Raw genomic sequence first — 22,523 nt, forward strand, 5'->3', positions numbered from 1 at the left:
TAGGAAGGAGTGTGACCGAACGTTTTAGCTTCTTTGGGCCCAAATAAGATGGTGCTTCTCCGTAGGGAGAGAGAAAAATATGTTGGCAGCAAAGTCAGAGGTTTAGCCTCCCTTTAGAGTCTTCTCAATTGATGTGGTAACTGTGGTCCTTAATGAATGGGGACCTGACAGTTCTCTAAATCTCATATTTGGCACGTCACTATGGAGTCAATCAAGGTTCACTATTTAAAACAAAATAAAGTCCTCAATCGCTCCACATGGCCTAGAAGAGCAAGTCTAGATTTTTCAGTCACACATTCAAAGCCCCCCCTTTCATTCTAGGTCGCCTGTCACTGCTCCCCATGAAGACCCTCTTCTATTATTAGCCTAGTAGGATACACCCCCTTTCTTCTAATAATCTTTTTGCTTTCCTGCCTGGTTGTTTCCCTTTCATGAGCACCTTCTTTCTCCATTCTGCCCAGCTGAAATCCTGCTTCCCCCAGGCATTTTCCCCAGATGTCATTCTCTCTTTCCGAACTCTTGTTATTATTCATTTGCACTGACTAGTTGTTTTCTTTTATTACTGTTGGCTTTTCCACGTATTGGTTCTGTACACTTAGAAGACGTATCAATAGCGCATGTAGAATGGCATAGGAAATGAGTCGCCTAAAAATTACATTTTAAATACACTCAGGAAAGTTTGCACTTGGAGCAATTCTGATTTGAGGCTTTGTGCAAAGTAACGATCACCGTGGTCCCTCAGTTTGCATCATGGACGTCTGGGGAAGTCCCACGGGCCACGTTTCACGTCTCGAAACCTTTGAGGAGCTCCTTTGTTGGCCTTTTGCCTTTAGGAGCGAATTCTAAAGACAGAAATGGAACCCTTTCCCCAATCACTTTGTATTTCCTAAACGAATAGGAGCACGCATAACTATTGATATTTTGCCCATATTTTTGAATCAAGTCAGGAAAAACAGGTAAGTTTTCAGAGAATATTGAACTGTTTACATTTCCTTTTATTATTTTGTGACGAATAGGGTTTACCCAAATGAGGCAAATTCATTTTGGAATCTTATATTTTATAAACCGTAGTCCATTTTTTTACTACAAAGAAACGATCTGCTATATAGGAAATTCTTAATGAAAGTGAGTTTGTTCCCTTCTCGTATGTTCAGTAATAATGCCCGTAGGGGCAGCTAGGTTGCACAGAGGATAGAGTGCCAGGCCTGGAGTTGCAAAGAGTTGAATTCAAACCAGGACTCTGACACCTTCTAGCTGTGTGGCCTGGGCAAGTCGCGTAACCCCAAATTGCCCAGCCCTTACTGCCCTGCTGCCTCAGAATCAGTTCTTACTATTGAGAGAAAATCCGGCTTTAGAGCATTTTCATAAAGCCTTTAAAGATGAGAAAGTTGTTCTGAGTCCATAGATACCGGTATTTCCTCTGTCCCTGCAGGACTGAGTCCCAAGGGTTCTAGGGGAGGGGAGGGGAGAAGCCCCCAGTGCTCCGACCACAACAGAAGCCAGAACGTTCCAATTGGGGTGCCTTAGGCTCATCTGAAGACTTGTAGCACTCTGAGCCAGAGGCCCTGAAGGATACAGTGCTGACCCTGACCTACAACACCCCAAGTGTAGACATTCTGGAGGAAATTGAAACCGACACAGGAAATCCGAGTTAGGACTAGCCCAAACCTAACCAAGAATGGGAGGGGAGAGGGCAGACTTGGGCCTGGCACAGAGCCCCAAATCCAGGATAGAAATGAAGGACATTGGTAGATCAGAAGACTCGTATTCTATGAAGAATGCCATCGGTTCAGAGGCATCCTAGGAGAGATGAGTAATTGCTCAACAGGTTATCAAAAGGACTGTCCAAACGACGTTGAGTTCCTGGAAGGTAATGTTGTGTCTCCCTGTGATCCCTGCTCCTAGGGAGGCTGAGGCGGGTGGATCCCTTGAACTCAGGAGCTCTGAGCTACAATAGGCTGAAAGCCAGCCAGACATCTTCACCCTAAGACTTACATTAAGCCCTTTGTTGAGACTGGCCCAAGTTAGAAGCAGAGAGGCTCAAACTTTGTTGCTGACCAGTAGCGGTGTCAAGCCCATGAGTGGTTGCTGTTCTTCCAGCTTGGGGAAGGTAGGGAGATCCTTCAGCCTTCCCTCAGGCCCCCAAATCAAAAGAGCATCTTAAAGAAGTGAAGGGAAGGACGAAGATGGATTAGAGGAGAAGGTGGAAAGCTTCCTAAATGAATGCATTCCCCCATAAATGAGAATGTCCCAAACAGAATTTAATGGTACTAAATAGGAGATGATGAGAACTTTAGCACAAAATCAAATGATGAGAAAGAAAATGATTGAATACTTTACTTTAAAACAAAACGGACCTGGCAAACAAATAAGGCAGAACTATAGAATCATTAGATTCTTTTTTTTTTCTTAAACATTTTATTTGGTCAATTTCAAGCATTATTTCTCGGATACAAAAATCATTTCCCCCCCCCCCCCAGCCGACGTGCAATTCCACTGGGTATCACATGCGTCCTTGATCCGAACCTATTTCCATGTTGTTGGTGTTTGCACTGGGATGTTCATTTAGAGTCTCCATCCCCAGCCATGTTCCCTGGACCCAGGTAGTCAAGCAGTTGTTTTTCTTCGGTGTTTTACTCCCACAGTTTATCCTCTGCTTGTGGATAGTGTCCTTTCTCGTAGATCCCTCCAAGTGGTTCAGGATCACTACATTACCACTAATGGAGACGTCCATCACCTTCGATTGTACCACAGTGTATCAGTCTCTGTGTACAATGTTCTCCTGGTTCTGCTCCTCTCGCTCTGCACCACTTCCTGGAGGTCGTTCCAGAGAATCATTAGATTCTGAAAAGTATGACTAGTCATAAAACTTAAAACATCATATTTCAAGATTTCGTAATACAAATTCAGAGCTTCCAAGTCAGAGGAGGAAAAAATATTGTTACTGCCCATAAAGAGTTCTTGTCCTGGAGAAGCATAAAGTAACCTGACTTCTCAGCAACCAAGAAGGAGAGAAATTTTAGAAGATGAAAGCTTACTACCAAGAATAACTCACCCTGAAAAACTGTCAGTCTAAGGGAAAATATGAACCTTTAATTGAATAGAGGCCTTTCAAGTCCTCCTGACATGAAATCTAGAGCTAGCTAAGTAGAAACTTTGAGTTAAAATGAAAGGCTAATTCAGAATTTATTATATTTCATGCAAACTCAAAAATCGATAGCAGTTGTGATCTAAAAGGCAGTACTAAAGAAGGATATATTTAAAAAGGTAAACAAAAATATGTTATGCTTGAAGGTGCAAGACAGTGTAATAACGGTAGCACCAGTATAGTGCCAAATGTAGAGCATTTTCACAGTTATAAGGAGAAGTATATGGTAAAAGTGTAATAGCAGGGAAACTCGGTGGGGCCCCAAGAAAATCTAAGGTGAACAAGAAAGAACATAAGGGCCTGAGTTTAACTTTAAAAATTAGGCATAAGATCTCTGGTGATTATCGAATGAAAATGGAAAGGAATTGTTAATGTACTATGCCACAAAACTTCAAGCAAATTCAGGAAAGCATAAATATTACTATCACAATGCAAAAGAATTATTAAAAAGTCAATGGAATAAAACATTCTAAACTTGAATGAAGACTAAGTCATTTGGTCTTAAACTATCAATGAGTCAAATAACAAATCATAGAAATAGAAGCCAATCTATTCAAATAAGATTGAATCTATTCAAATAATTTAGAGACACTAGCCCATGTTAATAACAAAACCTCAGACCCCACACAACCATATCAGTAGAGAAAAGTCTTAGCAGTACCGTACTCATTTCCATTAAAAACACTTTAAAAAGCACAGTAATAAGTGGATTTTAATGTACCGAAGAGTATCTATATGAAATGAAGAGCTAGAATTATGTGTAATGGGGAAAAGTTAGAGGCCTTTCCTATTTTACTTTTTTTTTGCTGTGTAGGACATAATTCTGTACCATGATTCTCATTTCTTTTTGAAACCACTCACGGCATACTGATGTCTCATTAAATGTGGGATCATTTTCTTTTATTTTACAATACTTATTTATAGATAATGATGACTTTTTTTACTTTTGGAAGCTATATTTCCTTTTTTTCCTGTTATTACTGTTTTTCCTTATTTATTTATGTTCAAGGTCTTGAGATTTCTTGTTCCTGAAATTTTTGCTACTTTAGTCCCCCGCTCCCCCATATTTTCCTTATTACTTACTTTCTGACTTCTTCCCTTCTGATTGTGGTTTTGAGGCTAGATCTCAAAGTGTCTTAACCCTTTCCTGCACTGGATAATGCATTGTTTACCTGCCTAGGTCTTTGCCCCCAGTTGGCTTTTGGATGGGCCAAACTGGCCTTAGCCGAATGGTATGCTCTTTCCTTGAGGTTTAATGGAGCTGCACAGCTCTTTCCACCCTCCCTCACCACACACAAATGGTATCCAGACTTTTTCCCTCTCTGGTACCGACTGTTCAGAACTTTACAACAGTGGGGCCTCTGGCCTGCAGGCGTTTGCTTCTGAAGGACTGTGGTCAAGCCGTTTATTGAGTCCCAGGCAAACTTGTGAAGCCAGGGTCTCCATGGCACTGGAAAGGAGGAGGAGAGACTGGGATGCGAGAATGAATTTTGATGTAAGCCTGTATTGTGTCCTTGAGCCTACTAGTGCAGCCGTGCTCCCTGGAGTATGGGAGGTAGAGGAAGGCTGCTGAGAAAGCTCGGGCTCTGTAAGGCTCAATTCTTAGCTTTTGAATTTTTCTTAATATATTCTTTTGGATTCCAGAAGCAAAGAAACAAAGTAGGGTAGTGTTTCATAAACCCAAAGACCTTGCCTACTGTCAAGTACTCTTTGACAAACACTGTTGGGGAAACTGAAAGCGGTGTGGCATTAGTTAGGTTTTGATCTATATTTTAAACCACATCCCACTGTCAGCTTTAAATGGATATATAAAAAATCATTTCATAAATACTTTAGAGGGAAAGGGAAGGAGGTAACCTTTTTTATAACTTAATTGGGAAAGAGTTGTTTATGAAAGGATAAACACAGGAAAGAAAATGGACAATTTTGGCTACGTAAAATTAAAAATTGAAAATGAAAGCAGGTAGAATTAGAAAGGGACTAGTTGGTGGTGTACTTTGGAGCAGATTTCTCTGATAGTCTCATATTCAAGATATATAAAGAACTAATTAGAATATGTAAGGTTAAGAGCTATTCCCCAGTTGATAAATGGTCACAGGATACGAGACCTCAAAGAAAAAAAAATAATCTGACAGCCATATGAAAAAGCAATCCATTATTAATAGAGATGTAAATGAAAATACTTCCAAGGTTCTACCTTTGAACAGATTGACTGACAAAGGTGATAAAAATGGAAAATAAGTGTAAGAGCTGTTGGAGGACAAATTTACTATTGGCATTAAGAATTTGTCCCATAATCTGGGAAAGCAATTTGAAATTGTATCTCAAAAGTTGCTAAAAAGTGCTATTTCTATTAGGCATATAGTCCAGAGAAGGCTCATATATATAAAAATATTCATAGTACCACTTTTTGTTGAACTAGAAAACTAGAAACTATGTGTCCATAAATTGGGAAATGACTGAACAAATTATGGCATGGTAAGAAGATCAGTAGAATAGTTGATAGTGTACTGGGTCAGAGGATAAGAAGACTTGAGTTGAAATCCATCTATTGTACTTAGAAGATGTTTGACCCTTGACAAGTTTCACCTTTTATTTCAGTTTCATCATCTGCAAAATGGGAATGATAGTAACATCTATGTAAGAGAGTTGTTGTGAGGATAAGATAATAGTTGTAAAATAGTTTACAAAACAAAATGTTATATGAAATGGGAGTTAGTATTATTATTACTAAATGGTGAAAATGGTGGAATTTACTTCAAAAGAAAATAATCTTGAAAAATGTGGTATTGCCTGCATTTAAAGTCCTAACTTGACACTCATTTTTATTATATCTTTCTGGATTTTTTAATTTTGTTTTTATGCTACTGTCACTTCACCTTCCCTATAGGGGCCTACTGTGTAACAAGAATAAAAAATAAGTTGTTAATCAAAATAAACCATCAAGTTAACAGTATCTTTAAATTTATGAAATATTCTGTAGTAATAATCCACCACTTCTCTACAAATATTCAGGAAGTTTGTTTCATCATTGGCCTTCTGAAACTAAAGTTGGCTATTGCATATTGTTCTGATATGACTCTATTTTAAAAAATCAAGAAGTTTATCCAAAATGTGTACTCTTTATTAAATATTATGTCACATATTTTATTAGGAGTAAATTTATGATTGAGGACTGAATATATTATATTAGTGGTCACCAGGGATTTAAATTCAATCCCAATGAAATACTCAAGTCAGTATGGGATTTTTATGGTGGTTCATTTGCAATAGAAGGAAGAAATTAAGAATGAGGGAGTGAGAGAGAAAGGGAAGAAGATCTGCTCTGGCCTGGCCTAAGCCAAGGGGAGTTCAGAGGCCTCAGCCAAGGGGGGCCTTCTCAGAAGATTAAATCTAACTCGGCTTCCAGCTACGAGGCCTCCTCCAAGATGAGGGGCCTCCTTGGGGGATAGTGCCTTCAGAAGGTCAAGGAAAAGAGGAGGCAGCCTTCTTACTCACCAAGTCTGATTCAGGGAAATCACCTCACCTAGACCATGCTATGGAGCTCCTCCCAGTAAACTCTAACACCAAGTCCACCAAAGCTGCAAGCATGCTAAATGCTGCCAAAAGCTCCTAATGCCACTGAGAGAGAGCCTCACAGGAAGTGACATGAAATATAAAGGGCAGTTCTTTACATCACTTCCTGTGTCTCACATGTATCAATGATGGCTTAAACTTGACTTAGGACAGCCCAGGGGGTCAGTCAGTTGTTTCTGATTTGTCACTTGCTAGCACATGCAGGTCATAGGCCATTCTCTCCTACAGTTAACCCTCAAGTGGGGGTGTCTACATTCCTGGTTGCTAGAATTCTAAAGACTAAGCAGGGTGGAGTAAATCTAAAATTCACAATTTGTTGCACAAAAGTGAAAGAAATAGAGAAATGATTAGAGTATGAATGCAAAATAACATCTTCATTTAGTGTTGAATTAAATATTATATATTTCTGTGAATTAATTTGGGACTTTATGTTATAGTGATCTGAACCTGATTTAGAGGGCAAGGTAAAAATGAGTTTGCTCTATCCTCAACTTTTCCTCTTTTTTGCACTATGTTGATTTCCGAGTGGAATATATTTATTTCTGTAGTAGAAAATGTTGGCATGCTAATAACCTTATGAGGAAGATGAATATTAATTCAAATCAACATATTAAAAGCACTGTAGTTCTATTTCTATGGATCTTTTATAAATAAAACATTTGAAACTCTTTATGAAACTAGCAAAAAAAAATCCGAACTGAAATTTAGAAATCTGAGAATATTTAAACATATGATATTCAAATTATCATGGTTGATAGTGCCTTGTATAAATGGATTTGCTAAAATATATCACTTTAATCAAATTCTGTAGCATCTTTGAAGAATGTTATTGTATTCTGTTTTTACTCTAATAGACTGCCTTTGTGTGTTGAATAGATAATATTTGATGATTTTATTGAAGATTATGGAGTTAGAGTGGATTTCTGCCAAAGGTTTTCAAATTTCTTTCAGAGAGCCCCATTTGAATTGAATAAACATAATAAGTTTTTCAACTCATTTAAATTTTACTAATATTCTACAACTCTTTGTGACCCTTTTGCAGATGTAATAGTGTTAATGATACTGTTGAAAAATAGTTTCCTGCATAGCATATTTTCATCCCAATATTTTTACCTCATTAAAATGCCTGATTACTTAAATGTTTTTGACGTTTTAATGCAGTTAAATTTAAATTTAAATTTTAATCTATCATAAAATTCTACTCATATTAATTAAAGTGAACATGATTCAAGTCTAGTTATTTCTTGATCTAAATAAGGGGAAATAGGTGTGTACAAATGAAGCATGTCAACAGAAAGCAATGTCATTTCCTTTATTTAATGCTTTGCTTGGAAGAATGTTTAGTAACATTCCTTTTCTGATTTTTCTTAATTTTTTCTTTTCAAAGGTATAAGCTCTTCACCCAGACTTTGAAAGAAATTGAAGAAAAAGAAGGCGGTATTAAGAAATTCTCCAAAAGTTATGAATCATTTGGAGTCCATCGATGTGCTGATGGTGGTTTATATTGCAAGGAATGGGCTCCCGGAGCAGAAGGAGTTTTTCTTACTGGAGATTTTAGTAAGTACTGCTCATTTAAATGTTTTAAAAAGTAATGCTTTTCTTATCTCTTCTACAAAAGTAACAAGTATAGATTGAAATACTTCACTATTTTATGTTAATTGTTTATAAGATTATACCCTTAGAGCGAGAAGGGGCTGTAGAGACCTAGTTCAACCCCCTCATATTACAAATGAGGAATGTAGGAAACTTCTCAAGTATTTAGGGTTAGGGTTAGGTTCACTAAAAGGCAGAATGAAGCAATCAGAACTAAATGATTGTAGGAGACAGAAAATAATAGAACAGTCAAAAATTGATAAAATAAATTAAAACTAATTATAAATGTTTTAATATAATAAAATAATATAAATTTGATAATTTAATAAGTAAAATATTAAAAATTATAAAATATAAAAACAATTTAAAAAAACAATTGATGTTATGAGGAAGAGGTAAGTTTAGTAGGAAAATGAAGGTTTGAAGAGGACAGATGCATGAGACCTGCAGAGAAATATTCTGGAATGCTAGAACTTGGGGGCGGTTGGTTCTCTCTCTGAGGTTTATGATCCTATCCTGCTTGCTGTCCTTGTTGTTATCCTGTTACTGTGTCTCCTTGGGAGAAGAAAACTGTGATCCTGATGTTAGTTTGAACTAGCCATCTGTGAATTTTAAAACTACTCCATACTTCTCAGACCATACTCTAGAAGATCTGATTTAGCTATTTCCTGATTAGTAACAATGGAGATGCTTGGTCTAACAGAATCAAGTCTTGGGAACTCTACATTTCTCCGTCCTACTTAGTTTAACATGGTCAGGAATGTCTGCACGATATTCAAAGATTTAATTATCTAAGAAGATGGCCCTCAACAGACATGTGCAGAAATAGCTGACAGACTTCTGGGTTGTCCTAAGTCAAGCTAAGCTAACATTGGTACAGATGAGACGCAGAAAAGTAACATAAAACCATCTATATAGGGCACGTCACTTTCTCTCTTGGTTTCTTTCCGTGGAGAGGTGGCTCTGGCTGGCAGTGTGCTAAGTGTTCTAAGATCTTGGAGTGGTGGCAGCTACTTGTCTGGATTTTGGGGGTGAGTTTGCCCTTGAGCTAATTCAGGTTAAGGCATCTTGGCTGAGCCCTTTTGAAGTTCAGGCTGATTCCTTCCTCCTTCATACTCCAAACCCTTACTTTCTAGATCCCCTAAATCTTCCCACCTGGCACAAGCCAGGCAGGAGAAATCCTACATCCTTTCCTTCTGTCTTCATAATTTCTTTCCGCTATATTAATTAAATCACCATAAAATTTCAGACTGATTTGGGTATTTTTATTTTATTATTTGGGATATCCATGGTGACCAATAATCAATATAATTTAGGTCACAATGCTAAAATTATCCTTTACACATCTGCATTGTCAGTAAGCCAAGGTCTGGGTCCATTTGGACCTGGGACCTACCCTGGGCTCTGCCAAATCTGTCACAGGTAATCTGTTATTACCTCTAGTAATAACCAAGAGAGGATTTAGTGCAGGGTATCTAGAACAGGAACTGCATTTATAGATTAGAGAGGAGAGGGTGATAAGTATAGACCATTTAATTTCTGAAGACCCTCCGTGAGGAGGTTTAGATCTGGGTTTTGTAGCTAGTGAACTAGTGACAGGGATTCCCCTTATTCTTCATACCTCTCTCTCTAATTTGAATTTCACAAACACACAGAAAACATTTCTATATATGAAGAAAAATGTTTTTGGAAAAATACATAGAAAAAGAAGATATGTGAAGCTGGAAATATTTATTATGAACAATTTGCTTTTTAAAAAAAGTATATTGACTGACAATATAATTCAACATATTTTCTGAGCTTTTTTCTCTGTCCTGTGAATATTTGAAAAAAATGCTTCTATGACTCTTTTTCTTCTTTTTTGGACATTATACCTTTTATACGTTAATCCTCTCCCCATCAAAAAAGAATAAGTTCTATCCTCATAACAAAAAGTATAGTCAGGCAAAACAAATCCACAGATTTGCAATATCCAGAAATATACATCTTGTTCTGTACATTGAGCCCCTCTCCCTTCTGGTTCATTATCATTCTTTTTCATTCATTTATTTATTTAGAATATTTTTCCATGGTTATATGATTCATGATTTTTCTGCCCCTCTTCCCCCTCCCCCCAGAGCTAACAAGCAGTTATATTGGGTTAGACATGTATCATTGTTCAAAACCTATTTCCATGTTATTCATATTTGCAATAGAGTGATCTTGTAATGAAAAAACCCCAATCATATCCCCATTGGACCACATGATTGGTCATATGTTTTCCTTTTGTGTTTCTGTCCCCACAGTTCTTTCTCAGGATGTGGAGAGCATCTTTCTTCTTAGTCCCTCAGGATTGTCCTGCCTCATTGCATTGTTGCTAGTAGAAAAGTCAGTTACATTCAAGTGTACCACAGTGTATTAGTCTCTGTGTACAATGTTTTCCTGGTTCTGCTCCTTTCCCTCTGCATCACTTCCTGGAGGTCGTCCCAGTTCACATGGAATCCCTCCAGTTCATCATTCCTTTCAGCACAAGAGTATTTTTATTTTTGCACAAGAGTATATTTATTTTTAGAAAATTTCTTCATTTTTGATTATTTTGTATAGTATTTTAGACTTCTATCAAGGCAAGATTTCAGAGGACGTTGATAATGATGATAGAATAACAGTCTTCTTTGGCTCATGATATCTGACAAATTGTCTTTTAAAAAATACATGGGGAGGGGGGCACAGTGAAATAGGGCACCAGACCCAGAGTAGGAAGGCTCTTGGTTCAAATATGACCTCAGACAGTTCCTGTGTGACCCAGGGTAAGTCACTTAACCCCCCTTGCCTAACCCTTACTCATCTGACTTAGAGTTGTTACTGAGACAGAAATTAAGAGCTGAAAAAAATAAATTGAAGAAATAAATTTATTTCAAAACATTTCTTATTTCTTGTTTTGCGAACAGAAAAATATAATTTTGTTGACCTTTTAAGGCATTTTAATGTAGTCTCTTAAGAAACCAACAGCTACAGTAGCCTTTCAATGACTATAAATTTGTATAGACAGTCATCAAAATTTGGTCACTTTCTTGAAGGAATTTGAAATGCAAATGGAAACCACCTGAGCGATCTAACACTATTTTTTAACTTTCAAAGTGCTCTTTACCTAGAGAAAGATGTGGTAGAGGAACATTTTATTTCAAGAATAAATTTAAAATTTGAAAAGAAATTATTTCATAGTTGCTAAATTTTTCAGGGAGTTCCTTTCTAGCAGCTAGATCAGCAGACTGTAAGAAAAACACCTGGGTAAATATGGTAGGACTCTCTTCATTCAACATAAGAAATTGTTGTATTTTTTGCAAACAGCTCAAATGGAATGTGTTTAATGGGGGGTATCAAGTAGGTCTGTTTGAATAGAACACATATTGGATTAGGGGAAGCACTGTGAAATCTGCATTAGATGTTGGGTGGGATAGGTTGGATGTTGTTACGTTGGGACCAACTTTGTATTTCTCTTTTCGCATAGAGTCTTCCCTACTTAGGTTTGTGAGTCAAATAGAGAGTTTTACTGAGGGTCATCATGCACTGTAGCAACGTTGGCAAGCACCTTCTTTCCATGTCAGTCATTTCATTGTCTTTGCACTTGCATCTGTCAGTATTCTCAGGATGATCTGAAGACAGCAAGTTTTCCATGGACTGCATATCTTTATCTAGATCATCTACGTCTAAAATAGCGATAGGCTTCATTGAACTTTCTCAGTACGTGGCAGCCAGGAGCAGAGGAGGATGAATTAGACCTTTGAGTAGAGGGATGAGAGGCCTAGGGCCCTTCTCCTGGCCATGCTATATTTTTAAAAATCTTCCTTCATATCAACTGGATTTTGTTACTAAATTAAAAAACTTAGAAGAATGAAAATGTGGTGATTGGTCCAGTTACCCTTTGTGCCGAGATGCAGAGAGCTTTCTCTTTCTTTCGTGCCCTGCATCTGACTCTTCAGAGCTCTTCTTTTTCAGCGACCCCTGAAAGGAGCTCTAAAAACCAAAGAATTCCTTTCGTCACATTGCTTTTGGAGGAAAGACCAGGAAAAGTGACTGAAGGTGTGAAGTTCGTTATGCTTCCACGTAACTATCTTTAAAGCCTCTGACCTGGAGGGAGCTCTTGGCTCGTGATGATTCACGTCGGAGGAGATCAACAGTTAGCTGACTTGTTTTGCCTCGCGTTTCCTTTTCCTTGGTCTCCAGAACATCAGGCCGATGTGTAGAGTTCAGTGAGTTAGAGCATCTGGCTCTTAGACAAGTTGCTCGTTTAATTCTTCAGTTCCCAAATGAATCAGCGAGCTCCTTGATTGAGCAGTTCTCTCCCATAACGCAGAGCAGAATTTCTTCTCTGCGATTCTTGGGCCCTGTCGTTTGCCATGGGAAGCCTATCCAACTGGGGCCCTTTTTGCATTTTCCCCTGACATTGTGAAGTAATAGTAGAACACAGCTTCCTGTTGAAATGAATTTATGGCCCTTCCAGGAAGTGAGGCGTCATCTAAGGTTTAAAATAACTCATATAATCCCTTCATGTTTACAAACATGTCTTTATCAGAACAGCTTCTGAAATGGGCAATACCTAGTAATAGTAGTACTGCCAGCTTATGGATGGGGAAGACAAGGCTGAGAGGTTAAGTGAACTTGAGTAAGATTACCGACAGTAAATAATAAAGTCAGGGCTTGAACCCAGATCCTCCAGTTCCAAGTTCAGTGACTTTTTATAATATTCCCTTTTTTCTTTAGTATACTTAGAAAGATACTATTTGGTACTATTTAAAAAAAATTAAAACTAATATTTACCCACGATTCTCATTTCATGTAAGCTGAGGCTCACAAGCACTTTCAGACTTCTAGTTTCAAGCTACAAGATTTAACTTAACACAGTAATGCTTTTCCAGTTCAACAGTAGACAAGATATTTGCTGATGCTGGCCATACAGTTGATATATTTTATTGAATATAGAAGCAGTTGAAAAAATCATGCATTTAGGTAAAGCTTAACTTTGCCACCTTCTCTCTGGAGCAACTTTTGGTCATCTGTGCCATAAGGTTGCATTCGTTGGCTTCCAGCTCCGAGCCTGTGCAGGACAATTAAATACAACAGCAAGTTAAAACAGTATTAATTATTGTATTATCTTGCGGTGGTAGGGTTCATTTTCAAAGCTGTAATTCTGGCTTGGCTGTAAGTTGCCATGGCAACCTCTCTATAAAGGCAGATAAAAATACATTTAAAACTAGATTAATAGAGATAAGGCTTCTTGAAACTGGCCTAAGAAATAAAGAAGTGCTTGTCACAACTGTGTAATGAAGATTTCCAAGTGCCCTGTGAAAGAGTCTCTAAAATAGAACTCACTGAGAGCCTCATATTGAAACTTTGTTCAGGTTATTAGATTTTCATGACCAATTTATTAAAAAATGTTATTTTGTGAAACTTGAGATGTTTCTACTTTATGCTCGTCAACATTATACTCCAAACTTGTGAGTGTGACTTTGTAATCCCTTGTTGATTTGCATGATAGCTGCGATATTTTTATCCACCTGACCTGAGATTCAGAGGAGAAAAGGTCTTAGACTAGCTGCATTTCGATTTTAATGAACCTTGGCAAAGAAAAAAGAGAGACTGAAGTGAATTTCTTCTTAGTCTTTTAAATGAAAAATGTATCATTTGTCCTATATATCTTATTCATCATCAGTCATAGCAAACTATTCATTCCCATAAGAGAGATAATGGAAAGAGCCTAGAGGAATAGAAGATTGCCATTCAATGAAGACGAGTTTCAGTAATATTCTTATCTGAGAAATTGGGTTACTAAACATTAAGATTTGGAATTAAGTTGATATAGATATATTTAATTAAATGTGGATTGCTTTAACCTTTCTTTAAGTTAGAAATAGTTTGAAATCTTAAATTAAATTCATAGTTTTTGTATTTAATTCAAATTCAGAACTTTAATAAAGCTTCTTTATAAGCTTAGTTCAATAAAGTATACTTTAATTGAAATATTAGAATGAATACATATATAAAGTTTCTGAAAAGCCTCTACAACTTAACTTTTACCATATTCAATGTGATATATCCCTTCTCTTAAAGGAATATTCAAGACCTGGAATTGTAAAAACAATAGTAATTATAGGAAAGGAAAACAAAAAATCTTCACCTAACTAATAGTGATTTTGTGTCTAATTTTCTGCTTTTTTGGTTTATTTATGATATCCCGAAATCTTTATTAATAGTAAATATTTAAAGATATGACTTTTGATGTCATTATGAATATATGGAAAAATCATATTTGTATGATGCATGTCTTAAGTAAGACTAAAGAATAAACTTTGATTACTATCAATATTCTTCTGAAGATTACATGTGAGTGGAGAGAAAGTGGTGGTACTGGGAACATCTATGCTGACTGTAATTCCTTTGGAAGAAGGATGATAACTTGTCTGAGAATCTATCACATTCAACACTAATAGGGCTTTAATAAGAAAGTTCTGAGAAAAGCCATGCTGAAGTTTTAGGAAAGAAAAAAGCAATTGTGAGCTAAATATAAGTAAACACATTAGGTACCCTAGGACAGAGTAGTCCTGAGATGTGAGGTGGTAGAGCTAAGGGGTGGGAAAAGGGCTTATAAAGCGAGACCCAACTGAAAGTAAGCGACAGGGATTCCCCTTTGGACTCTGGTGGAGACTCTTACTGAAGGGAGACACTTGCTCTGGGGACTCTTGCTGAAGGCTTATGTTAGCACACTTCTGACTCCAAGTCATGCACCCATTTTGAACTCATCTTGCAATAGGGTATGAGATTTTACTCTATACCTAATTTTTTGCCATGTTTTTTCCAATTTTCCCAGTAGTTTTTGTCAAATAGTGAATTCTTATCCCCAAAACTGGCATCTTTGGATTTATCGAATATGAGATTTCTGAGGTGATTTGCCCCTAGCCTATTCCATTGATTCACCCTTCAATTCCTTAGCCATTACCAGATTGTTTTGATGATTACTGCTTTATAGCACAGTTTAAGATCTGGTACTGCAAGGCCACCATTCATCATTTTTTTTCATTAGTTCCCTTGATATTCTCGACCTTTTGCTCTTCCAGATGAATTTTGTTATTTTTTCTAGGTCTATAAAACAGTTTTTTGGTAATTTGATAGATATCACAATGAATAAGCAAATTAATTCAGGTAGGATAATCATCCTACCATTTTTATTACATTAGCTCAGTCATGAGAAATTAATGTTTTCCCAGTTGTTTAGATCTAATTTTATTTAGTATTTTGTAATTATGTTCATATAGTTCCTGTGTTTGTCTTGACACATTGATTCCCAAATATTTCATATTGTCTATGGTGATTTTAAATGGAGTTTCCTTATTTAACTCTTGCTGCTACTTTTTTAATATATTAGAAATGCTGATGATTTATGAGGAGTTTTTTTGGTATGCTGCACCTTTGCTAAAGTTATTTCCACCAGCTTTTGTTCTCTAAGTAAATCATCATATCATCTGCAAAGAGTGATAATTTAGTTTCCTCATTGCCTACTTTAATTCCCCCCCCCCCCATTTGCAACAGCTAGCATTTCTTGTATAATATTAACTAATAATAGTGCTAATGGGCATCCTTGCTTCACTCCTGACCTCCATTGCAAATTATACTTGCTGATGGTTTTAAATAAATACTGTTTATTATTTTGAGTACTGACCCTTTTATTCCTATGCTTTCTGTTATTTTTCAGTCAAAACTGGTGCTGTATTTTGTCAAATGCTTTTTCAACATCAATTGAGATAATTGATTTCTTTTAGTTTGATTATTGATATGCTCAATTATGCTGATGATTTTCCTAATATTAAACCAGTCTTGTATTCCTGATATAAATCCCACATGGTTATAGTGAAGAATCCTTGTGATAACTTGCTGGAGTCTCTTTGCTAGTATTTTATTTAAGATTTTTGCATTTATGTTCATTAAGGAAATTGGTCTGTGGTTTTCTTTCTCTTTTTTTTTTGTCCATCTTGTGGTTTTCTTTCTCTGTTTTTGTTCATTCTAGTTTTTTAGGTATCAGTACTAAATTTGTGTCATAAAAGGAATTTGGTAAGATACCTTCTTTGCTTATTTTGCCCAAATAGTTTGTATAGTATTGGGATTAATTGTTCCTTAAATGTTTGATTGCATTACTGGCCCTGGAGATGTTTTCATAGGGAGCTCCTTGATAGCGTGTTCAAATTCTTTTTCTGAGATGGGGTTATGTAAGTATTCTATTTCCTCTTCTGCTAATATAGGCAGTTTGTATTTTAAAAACATTCATCCATTTCACCTAGATTGTTGTATTTATTGGCACATTATTGGACAAAATAGCTCCTAATCTTTGCCTTAATTTCTTCATTCGAGGTGAAATCCTTTTCATTATTGATGTTGGTAATTTGATTCTCTTTTTAACAATCAAATGAACAGTATTTTATCTCTTTTGTTTTTTCAAGTACCAGCTCCTAGTCTTATTTATTAGTTCATTAGTTCTTTTACTTTGAATTTTATTAATTTCGACTTTGATTTTTAGTATTTCCAATTTAGTTTTTAACAGATTTTTTTATTTATTCCTTTTCTAGTTTTTTGATCTGAAACAGTTTCATTTATTATTTCTGCATTTCTGTATTTGATTGTGATGTTTTTATACCTCTGTACATGGTCAATCTTAGTATGTACCATGTGCTGCTGAAAAGAAGGTATATTTCTTTTTTATCCATATTCCGTTTTCTCCAGATATTAACACTGACTTTTCTTAAATTTCATTCACTTCCCTTACTTGTCTCCTATTTATTTTTTGCTTAGATTTTTCTAGTTCTGATAGGGGAATGTTGAGATCCCCACTAGTATCATTTTACTCTCTATTTTCTCCGTAAGCCCCTTTATAAATTTGGATGTTACACTGCTTGGTGCATATATGTTTAGCACTGATATTTCTTCATTGTCTATACTGCCTTTTATCAAGATGTAATTATCTTCCTTATGTTTTTTAATCAGATCTATTTTTTCTTTAACTTTTTTTGATTTCATGCCTGGGACTCTTGCTTTTTTTGTCTCAGTTAAAGCCCAGTAGACTCTGCTCCAGCCTCTTACCTTTACTCTTTCCCTCTACTCCAGTGTTTTGCTTTTAATCACTCTCCCTTTTATGCTACTACCCTCCTTACCACCCTCTTTCTTATTCCCCTTCTATTTCTCTGTGGGGTTAAATAGGTTTCTATACCCTGATGAATCTGACTGTTCTTCCCTCTCTGAACCACTTCCATTGAGAGTACGGGTTAAGTATTGCCCATTATTACCACTCTCATCCTCCCTTCCAGTGTCATAGTATCCCCCTTCTCACCCCAGTTCTTCTTATCATGATGTAATTTACTCCATTTTACTTTTCTTTTCCCATTACTCAGTACAATCTTCTTGTTCACCCCTAGTTTTTTTGACATATTTTCCTAAATAGCTTATTTCCACACCCTCTATGTGTTCTTCTGATAACAATTTTTAAGAGTTACAATTACCGTATGTTCGTATAAGAATATAAACAATTTGACCTTAATGAAGCCCTTACAGATTTTCTCTTTATTATTTACCTTTTAATGCTTCTGTTGAATTTTGTATTTTGACACCAGACTTTCTGCTTACATGTGGTTTTTCCTTCAGGAATGCTTTGAATGCTTCGAAATCATTTATTTTATTAAGTAACCATACTTTACCCTGAAAGAATACAGTTAATTTTGGTGGGTAGGTGATTCTTTGTTCTGAACAGAGTTCCCTTGCCTTCTCGAATACCACATTGCAAGCCTTCTTGTTATTCAGTGTGGAAGCTGTCAGATCCTGTGTAATCCTGACTGTGGCTCTGTGAAATATATGTATATATATATATACATATATATATATATATATAGTTTTTTTTTTCTGGCTACTTGCATTAACATCTCCTTCCCCTAGAAACTCTTGAACTTGGCTCTCACATTCCTAGCAGTTGTCATTTGGGGATTTATGGCAGGAGATGATCTGTAGATTCTTTCAATGTCAATTTTACCCCTTGTTCAAGAATATCAGGGAAGTTCTCTTGGATAATTTCTTGTAATATGGTGTCTATGCTTTTTTTTTTCTTGGTCATGACTTTCAGGTAGTTCAATAATTCTTTAATTGTGCTTTCTTGATCTGTTTCCTAGGTCAGTTTTTTTTTCAATGAGATAGTTCTTATTTTCTTCTATTTTTTCCATTCTTTTGATTGTTTTATTGTTTCTTGATGTCTTATGAAGTCATTAGTTTTTATTTGCTCAATTCTAATTTTTAAAGACTGAATTTGTTCGATGACTTTTTGATCCCCCTTTTCCATTTGGTCCATTATGCTTTTCATGACACTCTTTTCTTCTTTGGATTTTTTGTCTCTTTTTCCAGTCGCTCAGTTCTGTTTTTGAAGAGACTTTTTTCTTCATTGGATTTTTGTTCCACATGACCAATCTTGCTTTTTAAGATGTTATTTTCTTTTTCTTATTTGTCGTTAACCTGTCTCACTTGATTTTTGAATTCTTTTTTGAGTTTTACCAGAGTATGAGACTAATTTCTTTCTTTTTTTTTTTAAGTTTTGCTTGTAGTGTCTGGAATCTCCTCATCCTCTGTTTGTTTAGCTCTTTGCTACCCCCCCCCCCCCAAGTTTTGAGTGTTACTTTTTTCCCTTGTTATTTGTTCATTTTCGTAGCCTTTTTTTTTGCCTGAGGACTGTGGATTCTTCAAGCTGTTTGCCAGGCCTCCCTCCTCTGCTGGTTTCCAGGATTGGCAGGGCGACTTAATTTGCCCCGGAGCTAAGTCTTCAGTGTGGCCAGGGTCTGAGGCTGGTGGGGCCAGCCGGATGGACTTCTGGTCTTCACTCTGGTCTGGTGCCAAGGCCTGGGTCGTGAAGTGCTGGTTCTCGGGCGCTCTTTTGGTGGTGTAGCCTCTGGCCCAGGGCCCGGAGGTTCGCCTGTGTCCAGTCACAGAACCTAGTGCACTAAGTCGTGCCAGGGATGGGAGGCCGTTGGCCAGCACTCTTCTGTGTGCAGTTTGGTCAGCTCTGCCTCCTGTGAGCCCGTGACTCCTTCTTGCTGTTGGTCTTGGCTTCCTTTTTAAAGACCGCTGTGGAAGGGCCGTCCGAGGGCCTTCAGCCATCTTGACCTCTCTGTCGATGCTAGCAGGCTGTCCACTATCACTGCGCTCCTGGACAAAATGGCTGGGGGGCTAGATGTCCCTCTCCCCAGGCAGCCCCACTGCCTTCCTTTCCCACAGATCTAACAGGTATATTACTCTATGTATGTTCAACTAATTTATTATGATTTCACTCTTTTTGTAGAAGTCATTTATCCATTTTGAATTTATCTTGGTATAGGGTGTAAGATGTTAATTTAAACTTAATTTTTCTAATTCTATAAAAAAGTGTTTTGGTAGTTTAGATATGGCACTGAATAAATAAATTAGTTTAGGTAGGATTGTCATTTTTATTATGTTAAGTCATTCAAACCATGAACAATTAATTTTTTTCCTTTGTTTCAATATAGTTTTATTTATGTGAAAAGTTTTTTTTAATTGTGTTCATATGATTCTTGAGTTTGTCTTGGCAGATAGATTCCCAAGTATTTTACATTATCTAGAATGATTTTAAATGGAGTTTCTCTTTCTGACTCTTGCTGCTGATTTTTGTTGGAAATATATAGAAATATCTATGATTGATGTGGGTTTATTTTGTAGCCTGCAACTTTGCTAAAATTATTGCTTCTAATGAACTGGAGGAACTCCATGTGAACTGGAATGACCTCTAGGAATTGATGCAGAGTGAGAGGAGCAGAACCAGGAGAACATTATACACAGAGATGGACACACTTTGGCATAATTGAATGTAGTAGACTTCTCTATTAGCAGTAATGCAATAATACAGGAAAATTCTGAGGGACTTAGAGAATGCTGTTCACATTTAGAGGAAGAACTATGGGAATAGAAACACAGAAGAAAAACAACTGCTTGATCACATGGGTTGTTGAGGATATAACTGGAGATATAGACTCTAAATGATCACCCTAGTGCAATTATTGATAATATGGAAATAGGTCTTGATCAATGACACAAGTAAAACTCAGTGGAATTGCGTGTTGGCTATGGCAGAGGAGGGGAGAAGGGGAAGGAAAGAACATGAATCATGTAATCATGGAAAAATATTCTAAATTAAATAAAACTTTTCAATTAATTAACAAAATAAAATAAAATTATTAATTTACTAGCTTTTTACTTGATTTTCTAGGATTCTCTAAGGATATCATCATATCATCTGCAGAGTGATAGTTTAGTTTCCTCATTGCCTACTTTAATCCCTTCAACTTCTTTTTCTTCTCTAATTGCTACAGCTAGCATTTCTAATACAATATTATGATTTTTAACTGTGTAATGCCCTCTATAGTATTATCCCCTTTAGATCCTGCTCTATTCTCTTTCACTCTTTTCCTCTTCACCAGTATTTTGCTTTTTGTCACCCCTCCAGTTCTACTCTCCCCTCCTTCCCTGGTCTTGTTCCCTTTCTTCTTCTTTGTAAGTTTATAGAATTCTATAACCCACTGAGTATACTTGTTTTTCCCTCTCTGAGCCAGTTACAATGAGAGTAAAGTTTAAGGATTCCTGTCACCACCCTTATCTTCCATTTCTCATGACTCTTTATATTATATAATTTACCCCATTGTATTTCTCCCTTCCCTTTTCTCTCAGTGAAATTCTCTTTTATTAACCCTTGATTTTTTTATATGTCATATCATATAGATACATATCATATATATAATTTCATATCATCACATTTACATACACAATATATTATTGTATGTCATATATTCTTCACCCTCTTTCTAAGTATTTTCCTTCTATCTTCTATACTACTAAGGTCAATTTTCGAGAATTAGATATATCCTCTTTCATTTTGGAAATACAAACATTTTGACCTTATAAGTACCTTAAATTTTCTCTTTCTTACTTACCTTTTCAAGCTTCTCTTCATTCTCAAGTTTGGACTTTAGATTTTTTTTTTAAGTTTGCCTTCTTTCTCTGGAAAGTTTGGAAATATTCCATGTTATTGAATGTTCATTTTTTCCCCCTGAAAGAATATACTCTATTTTGCTGGATAGGTGACTCTGTATTGTCAACTTAGATCTTTCCTCTTCCGGTATATAATATTCCATGCCTTTCAATCCTTTAATGTAGAAGCCCCTAGGTCCTGTGTGATTCTGCTCAGAGCTCCATGGTATTTGAATTTTCTTTCTAGTTGCTTGCAGTATTTTCTCCTTGCCTTGGGGGCTCTTGAATTTAGCTATATTATGTTCCTGGAAGTTGCCATTTGAGGATTTCTTCCTATAGGTGATCTGTGAATTTCATGAAATCATTAGTTTCTAGTTGCTCAATTCTGCTTTTTAAGGCTTGATTTTCCTCTTATCAGCTTTTTCATTTTTTTTGTCCTTTTTTGTTCGGTTCATTTCTTCTTGCATTGCTTTCATTTCTTTTCCCTGTTTCTCTTCTGCCTCTCTTAATTGTTCTTTTTTAAAATTTCTTTATGTATTTAATTAATTTAGAATATTTTCCCATGGTTACATGATTCATGTTCTTTCCCTCCCCTCCTCTTTTCCTGTTCCTGGAATCAACAAGCATCTTATTTGTTTTTTGAAGTCTTTTTTTGAGCTTTTCCAGAATCTTTGTCCAATCCACATTTTTCTTTTGGACTTTGGTTGTGTTTGCTTTGCTATCACTGTTCCCTTCTGTGTCTGTACTTTTCTCTTTTTCTCCATAAAAATTATAGGTGCCTTTTTGGTTATCTGCTCATTTTTCCTACTTTTTTTTTATACCTAGGCTCTGTCTTCTATGAGGTTAGGGTACCCTTGTAAACTTTAATCCTTCCTTGATGCTATCCATAACTTTTTTCTGGGTTTCTTCCAGTTTCAGTTCTCCAAAGATGGTATGATAACCTAAGAAATGGGAGCTGTGAAAGCCACCTAACACTGCTCATTCAATTAACTCATGAGATACTGATATCTTAAAGACTTGCTTTAGAATTGGGTGTAAGCTTTTGGTCTTACTCTCAACTTTGTCAGGTCAAGAACTGCTCAAAATCTAGCCTCAGGGTTAGTTATAAGTTTTTGGTCTCACTGTGTACTTGCTCTAATTGGGCACACAGTTGATTGCCCAGGCCTGA

The 22,523-nt window shown here is 36.3% G+C and overlaps 1 protein-coding gene across 2 annotated transcripts in view; it reads left to right on the forward strand.

Annotated features, from left to right (window-relative positions):
* Window positions 1-22,523, forward strand: part of GBE1 (1,4-alpha-glucan branching enzyme 1) — a 237,011-nt gene that overhangs the window by 36,356 nt on the left and 178,132 nt on the right. For both annotated transcript variants that reach the window (XM_007500737.3, XM_056807229.1), the window contains exon 2: window positions 8,112-8,281. In XM_007500737.3, the coding sequence (XP_007500799.3) occupies window positions 8,112-8,281 (170 nt within the window). The remainder of the gene's footprint in view (window positions 1-8,111; window positions 8,282-22,523) is intronic.

This window comes from Monodelphis domestica, chromosome 8 (genome assembly GCF_027887165.1).
Source record: "Monodelphis domestica isolate mMonDom1 chromosome 8, mMonDom1.pri, whole genome shotgun sequence".
Lineage (NCBI taxonomy): Eukaryota > Metazoa > Chordata > Mammalia > Didelphimorphia > Didelphidae > Monodelphis > Monodelphis domestica.